This window comes from Egretta garzetta, unplaced genomic scaffold (assembly GCF_000687185.1).
Source record: "Egretta garzetta isolate BGI_Z169 unplaced genomic scaffold, ASM68718v1 scaffold43, whole genome shotgun sequence".
Lineage (NCBI taxonomy): Eukaryota > Metazoa > Chordata > Aves > Pelecaniformes > Ardeidae > Egretta > Egretta garzetta.
Window position 1 is genome coordinate 1,767,928 of NW_009259047.1, and position 9,940 is coordinate 1,777,867.

The 9,940-nt window shown below is 38.0% G+C and overlaps 2 protein-coding genes across 2 annotated transcripts in view; one reads left to right on the forward strand and one right to left on the reverse strand.

Annotated features, from left to right (window-relative positions):
* The first annotated feature begins 62 nt into the window (after positions 1-62).
* On the forward strand, positions 63-3,319 carry GNG5 (G protein subunit gamma 5). The gene is made up of 3 exons (XM_009635115.2): positions 63-170; positions 693-848; positions 3,073-3,319. The coding sequence occupies exons 1-2, from the start codon at positions 63-65 to the stop codon at positions 816-818; spliced, it is 234 nt and encodes a 77-aa protein (XP_009633410.1). The 3' UTR covers positions 819-848; positions 3,073-3,319.
* A 943-nt stretch (positions 3,320-4,262) lies between these two features.
* The window catches only part of RPF1 (ribosome production factor 1 homolog), a 26,769-nt gene continuing 21,091 nt past the window's right edge, over positions 4,263-9,940 (reverse strand). The window contains exons 2-8 of the mRNA XM_035890663.1: positions 8,914-8,994; positions 8,408-8,503; positions 7,537-7,690; positions 6,870-6,952; positions 5,784-5,965; positions 5,575-5,701; positions 4,263-4,738 (exon numbers count right to left, since the gene is read on the reverse strand). Of these exons, the coding sequence (XP_035746556.1) occupies positions 4,697-4,738; positions 5,575-5,701; positions 5,784-5,965; positions 6,870-6,952; positions 7,537-7,690; positions 8,408-8,503; positions 8,914-8,994 (765 nt within the window). The 3' untranslated portion in view covers positions 4,263-4,696. The remainder of the gene's footprint in view (positions 4,739-5,574; positions 5,702-5,783; positions 5,966-6,869; positions 6,953-7,536; positions 7,691-8,407; positions 8,504-8,913; positions 8,995-9,940) is intronic.

Consider the following 9,940-nt stretch of genomic DNA (forward strand, 5'->3'; position numbering starts at 1 on the left):
GGCGCAGCGGAGCCGGGGTTCGCCACCGGTTGCCTCGGCTGGCCTGGCCCCGGGACTGTAAAATGGAGCCTGCGCTGCGGGGCACACCGGGTGCGTTTGACTCGGGCACTGTCGGGGCGAGGCTGGGCCCTGTCCGGTTAAAGAAACTCTGGGCAAACTGCAAATACAAGGTGCCAGCGAAGACGCTGCTTTCTGAAACTTTGATCGTTCTTTTTTTGCGAGTTCAGAGTTACGGCACAGAAAAGCAAGACAGTTTTTTCACTGTTCTGTTTCTAGGTAGGTACAGCCTACCAAAAAACCCATACGGTATCTTATGATAAGGATGGCTTTCCGAGGGAGGATAAAATGCCAGTTCAGTCGAGTAGAGCATCTGAAACTATAGGCTGTGTTTTTAAACTATTTATGCTAGAGCAAGGATCTTCATTTATTTAACAAAGCCATCTCCAAGATGTTGCTCATCTTTCACCCTTCAGGCTTGGAAGCTTAATCTGAAAATTTTCCCAATTATTTCTTACTCTAATATTGTGCAACTTCTTAAGAAACAAAAAAAATTGTGATGAAACTACAGTATAAAATTTACATAAGCTGTATTGCAGAATCATTCAGCAGTATTTCTTTATACTTTTTGATGTAGTTACATCCTCAGTAAAGAGTATTCAGTGAGTTCTAACACCAGCTTTTATTACAACTAGGTTTCTCAGGCTGCAGCAGACTTGAAGCAGTTCTGCCTGCAGAACGCACAACACGATCCCCTACTGACAGGAGTATCATCAAGTACAAATCCATTCAGACCCCAGAAAGTTTGTTCGTTTTTGTAATTACGTGAATTACTTCAGTATCTTTCAGTGGTAAGTTCTTGAATTACAATTTGTAAACTGTTCTGTCATTAAAAATAGCTGGCTTTAACTGAGACTGCCTGTATTAGAAGTATTGAGAAGAGACAGCTGACTTCTGCAGCTGGTGTTGGTCAAGATCCCCGTTCTGGGCCCCTCCTCCCCTGTTCTGGTAGTAGCTGTGTACTGGACACAATGCTGTTCAGAAGTTGTTATGTGTGGCATTTAGCTGTTGCAGAGCAAAGCAGTAGTGGGGCCAGCTACTATGGAGCTGCTGCTTGGACTAACCTGGCTGTACAGTAATTCTGCTGTATCTTGCTCCTGTGGAAGGGTATTATTTCCCTTTTCTCATGTAGGATTACCTGCCTGACAGCGTACATGGTGAATCTTGATTGTGGTAGATAAAAGCAGACTTTAAACTTTTAAAGAGCACTTCCAAAGATAGGTTGGTGGTGGTCTCCACAAAGAGCACTGTCCCCTGTAGGACACACCCTCTAAGCCAAAAAAACCCAACAAAACTGTAGTCCAAGAATTGTATTGAGGCCCATACTCCGCTCAGATAAGCTACTACATGGGTAGCAGTTTAAATAAGTAGAAACAGTTGAATATTCATTTGGATTTTCATTCCAAAACTTTTATAGGTTCATTAGCACTACTGCTATCACTGTGAAGACTACTAATCTGGCATTCCTTGAAAATCTGGTGATTAGATTTTAGACTAACCTGTTTAGAAGGTGAGGTTTGGATCCACAGCAGTCTCACCAAGACCCCGAGAGTCACAATAGTTTGATATTTTGCCCACAGTAAACGCATAACTTTACTGTGTCCCTCTTCTCTGTTGCCCCTTGACTTGGATCTGTTGGGGGTGAGACACTATACGTTATTTTGAAGCACCTGATAGAGGTAACCGTAGCTCACGATCCTTAGAAATCTCATAGTGAGTCTTCACCTTGAAGAATCCTGTTTTTGTAGCTGACTAACATCACCTAAAGAACTGTAGTTTGTTAGATTTAAGTTGTGTTATTTAGGCAGCTTTATAGAAAGGTGACCACAGTCAGACTGAATTGTTAAATTTGTTCTTTAAAATTGCTCTCCCCTCAAGCAGACTGTAGAAAGCTTCCAAAAAGTTTGTGTATAAACAAAGCGGTTCATGCTAGTAAAGACCATAGTAGTAACACGGTATAGAGGTTGATGCTTAACTAAATAGTTAATTGTAACACAGCAAAGAAAAACACTTTCCCCATTGTTTTGAGTAATGAATTACAGCAGTGTAACTGAGATGTGCTTTACAGTTCTTGTAGCTTTTAAAGTTACCGTGAATTTTATCAACTACCCTTATTTAAAAGATACTATTCTTAGATGCTGACTTGTGTTCACGCTACTGTAGCTTCAGTTTTAAGCAGTAATTCAAGGAAGAAATCAGATCATCTGTAAGCATTATAGACTGATAACCTATAAAAAGCCAAATAAACTGTACTTTATTCGCTGACACATACAGTTCCCCACTGAACTTTGTCAAGGTCTAGTAATTCCTGGGTGTGGATGTCAGGAAATAATGTTTCCTCTGTCTCACACACACGTGTGTGTACACAGGGCATAAAAGGCTTAATATTTTCTCCTTCCCCATTACAGCCCTTATCTTCCCCCTCTCTGATTTTGGAACAGAGCACTCACTTCTGCTGATGTTACAGGCAAAAGTAATTAGAACAGCAGTTTTAGTTACACTACCTATATGGAAAATTTCTTTCCTTCACTGTGTCTTTTGCAAGCACTTCCTCAAAATAGGCAATTTCTTAGCTGTAATCCTGGTGTTTTCACAATGAGCCAACAGTTCACGTTCGCACAGGCAACACCACCTCTGTGGAGTGAAGAGGAAGTGTGATTTGTTAAGTTACACAGGCTCCCCTTGCTTCTCAAAGGCCAAGTAGATGCCTGGTATTTCTGTGGGCACCAAGTGACCGGGAACAACTTTTTCTGTCCTACGTAGCAATTTGGCTTCCAGGAGACACTAAGCTTCCGTTCTTTTGTAACACCTTTGATTATGTTCTTGTATCCCTGGGGACAGCTTCATGGTTTTAAAAGTTTATTTTAGAAGCTAATAGTTTTATAAAACAGCTGAGGATTTTTTTTCTCTAAATAGTGGTCCACAGCATATTCTGCAGGTACATGTTCTTAGACATAGAGTTGCTTAATTTAGCATTGGTACTTTTCTAACTACATTTTTGTTTTTGTTTTTCAGACCTTTTAGCATCTTTTCCTAGCTGCTGATGTGTGTATGGGCAGAATGCCTCAAGGAGTGGCCTGGTTTGAAGTCTGTACAAAAGCTTAGCTTTAACGTGCCAAATCTAACTGTAAAATTGCTACTGTTGTCAAACCTCTTACCATCTACCTCTCCAAATGAACTGTATGCTAGTTAAAATACTTCTGTTTCATAAGGGAATCAGTTTTATATGCCAAACAAAAAAAATAAAAGTGTCTTGACTTAGTCTGGTTTTGAAATTACTGTCACACGTTGATTAACTTCTGGATATGTTGACACTTCACCAGTTCCTGCATCGCTCTGCAGCAGCTGGAGAGCATATACAGGAGCCTGTCTTTAAATATTCCATGCTGCTGCAAGTTTGCCTGAGGTTGGTAAGTCTTCCAGAACAATGAGGCTTCATCAACACTATACTTAGAAGCATAATAGAATAGAAAAAAAAAATTTGGGCTGTTAGTTTATAATTCAACTATAAGCTGTCCCACATCATAGACATTAAATAAGGACAAAGAGTAACTCAATTATTCTTTATCTTAAAAGAGTAATTCTACCCTAGTAGATGACTTGGCCTATGACCATTTTAATCTTTGGGTAAATATGAGAAAGCATTTACTGTAGATGCATATGAAAAGAAAGTAATTCAAAGGAAACTTAGCTTTCTAGCTGCCAGTGGATGTGCAAACTTAAGGCAGAACAGTAGTTTATTCTGCAGGCAATACCAACTTCAGTATAGCGATGAGGCTAAAGAAGCATTTTTAAGATTTCAATGGGAAAAACCCTGTTCAGAGCCTTTCCACATTCCACTGAGCAGCATTTTTAGATGAGATAGCTTTAGGTACTTCCTGCAAGCTGACCTCTTTCCTATTGGTGTTTATTTCTTTTTGTGTACAAGAATATCAACTGCTTTGCATATATAACTCTTCTAAATACAACATTTACAGAAGAGATACCTGTAGGAGTCAAGCATAATTTTTTTGTAACTTCAGCAACATGGCTATTTTATGCAACACATGAATGAAATAGAATACCACAGAACTTCTTAGATTGCATACGGCCTTCTCAGTGTTTTCTAGATAGGAGACCTTTTTTGGGAAACTATCACCATACTGTCAGGAAACAGGATACTGTAAGTCAGAGGTTTAAAATATTTATCTCTTACCTGATTAATGGAAGATGTCTGGGGTTAGTTGCTTAACAGAAAAAAAAGCTGCATAACTAGAAATACTTTATTCTGAGAATATCTTTAACCAAAATATTTATTCTTTGATGTTGCAAAATGTAATTTATCTCTACAGCACAGCAGCAGTCATGGCAAATCTACAGTGATAGCTAAATGACAAGCTGCGCTGACAGTGCCATCGTTTCGCCTGCTAAACTGGAAAAAGAGTCACTGTCCTTGTCATGTTGGATTTAGCCACAAACATAGGAAGAAAGATGCGTCCCACTTGATTGGTTCCTGTAAAAAGTTTTAATGTTTGCAGTTTGTCTTTCTTCAGACAAATACTGTTCAGTATCGTTATCGTTAGTTAGGAGTCTGAGACAATCCATAGTGCAAGGCAGCTGTTGTATTTCTGGTCACCAGCAACTGGCAGATGGCTGTCCCTTATAAGTGAAATTTTCTTCTATTTGTGTCCATTTCTCGGCGCTGAAATTTAAAAGAAAAGTTATTAACCAGCAAATTCATGCAACAGGATACAAACAAGGACAACTCCTGTTTATAGTAGGGTAGGTAGTGAGATGTGTCGAGATGTGTCACAGTTACGGTGTAGCTAAGTCTTCATAGCCAACTTTTCAAGACTGACAAGGGAGAAGAATTGGACGTTAAGTGATTTAGAGCAAAAGACCGTGTAGTAGTTCTCTGCCTACTCACAGTAGACAACGTGTCCTTAAACAAGATTATCCATTTCATGGACTACACCAGGAGTATTAGAATTTTCCTTCCGGTATAGCTTGTATACTCCTAATTTTTGCCAATCAATCAACTGCAATTTAATGGTAAAAATGACTGGAAAAGTAATCAATCATTGCCTAGAGTAATACTCCTGTTTCACTTGAAGGTGTGCAAAGGTCAGTGTTATTTTCCATTCACTCTTAAGAAGTGACATTTATGTAAATAGCTTAATCATTTTTACATTATATTTTTTGCACTCACCTTGCACAAAACTGGGCTTCCTATAATAGCTTATACCAGGGGAACATTTTTCACATTTGCTTATATGTTAAAGAAATTACATTCTGCAAATAAGTAGTAACGGTATATTGATACTCATCATCCTTGCTATTTTTATTTTTGACTTGCAACACAGCAGAATGCTTCTACTTTGCATATTTCTCAAAATATACCTCTAAATATTTCAGTTAAACACTTCCGCATTGAGAACTGCATTTATACTGCTTTTTTAGGCTAAGATTTGTGGTTCAATTTCATGTCAGATTTAGTTTCCCTTTCCAAGCAGGACTATTATCGTTACTTAGACATACCTTGTGAATCCATTCATATTCTCCAAATTTGGAATCGAAAGTTCCTTTTTGAAGAGACCTCAACTTTAATGTAAAACGTGGCCCAAGTTCTTGAATTCCCACCTTCTTTTCACTCTTGAAGATATATCTTGAGGAGGAAAAAAAAAAAAGTTAGGAAGTAAGGTCCAAGAACATTCTCCCTCATTTGTGAGTTTTGCTGAAAATATCACCTGTGGAATCTGAAAAAGATGTAGTCTCGCTGGTTGTGAAATGTGGCTACTTGTCTTCCGATGAACTGAGGATCATGTGGGAAGAGAGAAGCAAGCATGCGACCGATAGAATGGCCGAGCCGTGTTGTAAAATTATTCAGGATTACTTCAGCTGCCTGTTCTGTGGGCTCTTTCCCTTTTCGCTGAAATGAAAGTCACAGGTAAGAATGCAAAGAACAGACCAAATGCAAAAGGGTTTTAATACTTTATCAAAGAAGAGTTTGAAATAAAATAGGGGGAAGACAACCAGGGCCAACTTCGATGACAACATGCCCTAGTCATTTTTTCCAACACAACTTAAGTTCGTATACAAATAAAGAGTTTGTATACAAATAAAAGAGCAGCTGCTAACATAAGGATCTTTGGTTCAACAATATAAACTGAATGAAAAAGTACAAGTAATTTTTACATTTCTCTCTCCTGCACCGATTTCCACTCCTGGCAGCACCCGTTACAGCAGCTAATCAGAGGAGTCTTCTTTCTGTACTAACACCAACTAAGAGTGTATGGGATTATTCTTTAATTAAAGAACAGATGTAGTTTAAAAGTTACTTATTTCAAAACAAAAAAAACCCAAACCCCAAAACGTTTTACTGCAAATTATTTAGGGCTAAGTAAGCAATACTTACTACAGAAGAGGTGACAGGGCTGTAAGAGTAAGAAAAACTAGGTTTTATTCAAGACTAGGAACTACATCCAATGAAATCTTTTATACTGCTTATTTTTATATACCCTATTGTGTGTATACTATACATTGGGTATTCCCTACTGATGTAGGTTATCAGCTGCTATATATTGGCACAACTACAAAAATACTTGGCAGACAGTTAAATTCAGCAAATAACTATGAAAATGCAAACATGCTGCTTACGGAAGTAGAATATACTAGTCCTTGGCCCCCTGTTAGCTTACGGAAAAACACACCTTTACAAGATCAGCCCAATCATACAAAAGTGCAACCAGTTTTGACAGTTTAAGTAGACTGAAAGTATTTATCATTAAACAAGAGACTACCCTTTTTTTTTTTAAATTTTGTTGGAGCCTCACCTTTATTTCTTTACGCAAACGGACACTACTCATTCTAAAATGAGCAGTTGGACCATCAGGCAAATGGCTTAAAACAAGACCATCTGTTCACAGAGTTAAAAAAAAAAAAGGCTGGTAAAATTCAACATGTAATTTAGAGGAACATTTTCTGCAAAATGCAGTATTACATTAGAATTTTATATCCATAATATAGGTCTGATTTACAAGGTTTCATTATATTTTTGAACATACATTCATAAACTAGTTAACTAATGCTCTGAAGTATGTCCATCAATTATTGCTTCAATAGCTAACCAGTTACCTTCTGTCGTTTTCTCGCTTATTAGTAATGTTTTATCTAGTCAGCAAAACTTAATGCAACTTCCTGGTCAGAAAAACTTGTTAATTAATCAAACTGTTAAATTTACTGAAATAGTAACAATGTTTATCCGTGCATTATGAACTACAAAAAAGCCAGCACACTTTCTTTAATAATTCCAAGTTCCATTAGCCATCAGATACTCAAGTTGGCACAGTGATTTTTTTAACCGTAGTTACACTGTATGCTGCACAGTGAAGAGAAAAAATACAAAATAAAGTAGATCTTTGATGCACGCTATGGAATTGTTTTCTTCCCTAATAGGCCCAGAGCTAATATATCTATTTTAATAAACACACAAAAGGATACTTGGTATTTTGCGATCTTCATTAATGACGATTAAATCCGTGAAGTCCCTTGCAATACACTGTGGAATAATTCTTTTCAAAGCCAGTCCTCTTCGATAGTAGACATGCGAGTTAGGTATGACAGTAGACAGTTGTTCACAGAATCTCACTGTTCTCTGCAAAACAGCAGAGTTAAATTGCAACGCAGTAAATACAGTGCCAAATTCAGTATTAGGGGAATGGAGGATAGCTCGTTCCAACTGTTCTCCCTGATGATATATTACTTCCAGGCTCTATAAATGTTTGAAGACAAGCTATTAAATTACTTAATGCAGTCAGTGGAAAAAAAATTACTTGCAGTAAAGACTGCAGCACACCAGGGACTTTTAAAAAATTTTTAAAGGAATTTTTTTTCCTCCCTCTACAATGGAAAAAGCAGGAAAATTCCAAAAGCATAACCTCCAAACTCACTGTTTATTAAGGACATTGGTTTACAAAAGGTTCGTAACATTTCAAAACACAATATAACTATTTCTTCAGGTACTAATGTCTGAGTTCCCAGATAAAAATAGGAAAAAGTACACCGTGAACAGTTTAAAACTACTTTTTTATGGTTTTCATAAATGTTAGCAATCTCCCCAGTTAGGTAATGCAGATCATTTGCATATCGGAACATATGTACAAGGTTATTTTTTGTTACGAAGGAAACAAGCTGTGCTAGAGAAACTAATAAAGTGACATATACACAAGGTTATTAATAGTCACTAAATAAAACAGCAGAAAAAAAATCCATGTGAAAGCTATTATTTATCAGTTTACCAATCATAGTATGAAAACCTGGATATCTGATAACCAGCTGATTGCTCAGAATTCTCCAAGTAAAACATACGTACCCCACGAGGTCTGTCTGATGTTGTAATAAGAATCTTGGGAACTGTCTGTCTGTTGAAGTACGGTGCAAATTCATCAGTTGCTTCATCAAAAGCAACCTGGAAGAACAGAAGTCTTGTTAATCCACCATATATAAAATAATCCAAGAACAATTGTTCAATCTGATCTAAGCTGTGATGAAACTGAATTTACTGCGAAAAATTTCAAACCATGAGACCTATCCTATAATTCATCGTTACAAGGCATGTGTTTTTTACATTTTTAAGAATCTAGCGTGATGAACGTTCGCAGGTTTTACTACCAATAACAGTCATGCAAAAGGTAACTATCTAATGTAGGTAATGAAAGAATGACATCACCTCTAAGTGAACCCATCACATGTAAAAAGTAATTCATCAACACCTTAACAGGAGAGTGGTGAACTGTAAGTTTCATCAATCCATTTTATGTCCCTTCTTGGAAAAAAACACCCTGAACTTAATAGCATATGCAGAAATTAAGCACTTACCTCTTCATCGTTGGGATCTACAGTTGTTTCATCGTACACTCTCTGATTTTCAATAGTCTTTGGTATGGCTTTTGGAGGTGCCTAAAATAAGTAAGTTTATTAACATAACACATTTGTGTAATTTTTAAGTGTATTGCAAAACCCACATTCATACCACCATGATATTGTGTATACTTCCACACAGAAGTATTACTTATTTTAAGACAGCTTTTAAAAAGAAGTTGCAACATCGCCTTGATTAAAAATATACATGGGTATCGGGACACCAGAGAACATGGCATGGACGAGAAGCAACTCTAGAACAGTGACACTGCTTAATTTCAGTCTAATTAAGAAATGGGGTTCCCGAACAAAATGAAACAAAAAAAACCAGAGGACAGCTTTCTGTCCACTTCTTTTCCATGGAAAAAAAAAAAGCTCTTCTTTCACTAGCAACACATTTTAGCCTTGACATCTACAATTTAACGACTAATAGGCTATAATGTTTACCCTGTTTACTTACACCACTCTTGTGAGATTATATATATACAGGAACTCACAACTGTCTTCACCTGTCGATACGCTTTTGAAGCAGCTCGGGGAAAGAAGCAAACCCCTTGTTTGTGGCTAGGCTTGGAAACAAGCAGACAACTGGTCTGGGCAGGGTTTGGCCAGTTTTGTTTTAATTTACACAGAAATTAATTATTAGAATATAACTCCTAATAACATCCACGCAGGGCCACAGCAATTACATTGGACAAAGAAGACTTTTCAGGACGGGCCTGCTTTTATGTCCTCATTAGCTTAAAACTCACCCTGCCCGACTACAGCACCGTGTAAGACAGGCCCAACACCGGGTCTAAGCTCAGCCTTTGATACTCCCACGGCCCAAGGCGGCGGCTCTCAAGGCCACCACTGCCACCCAGCACCGAGATCGCTGCTCCCCTTCACTGAGGTCTGTGGAGAAAGCGGTTCACTCCCGGAACCGAAGGGCCCCAAGCGCAGGGCCCGGCTGAAGGCCTGTCCCCAGGGCCAGCTCTCCCCCGTT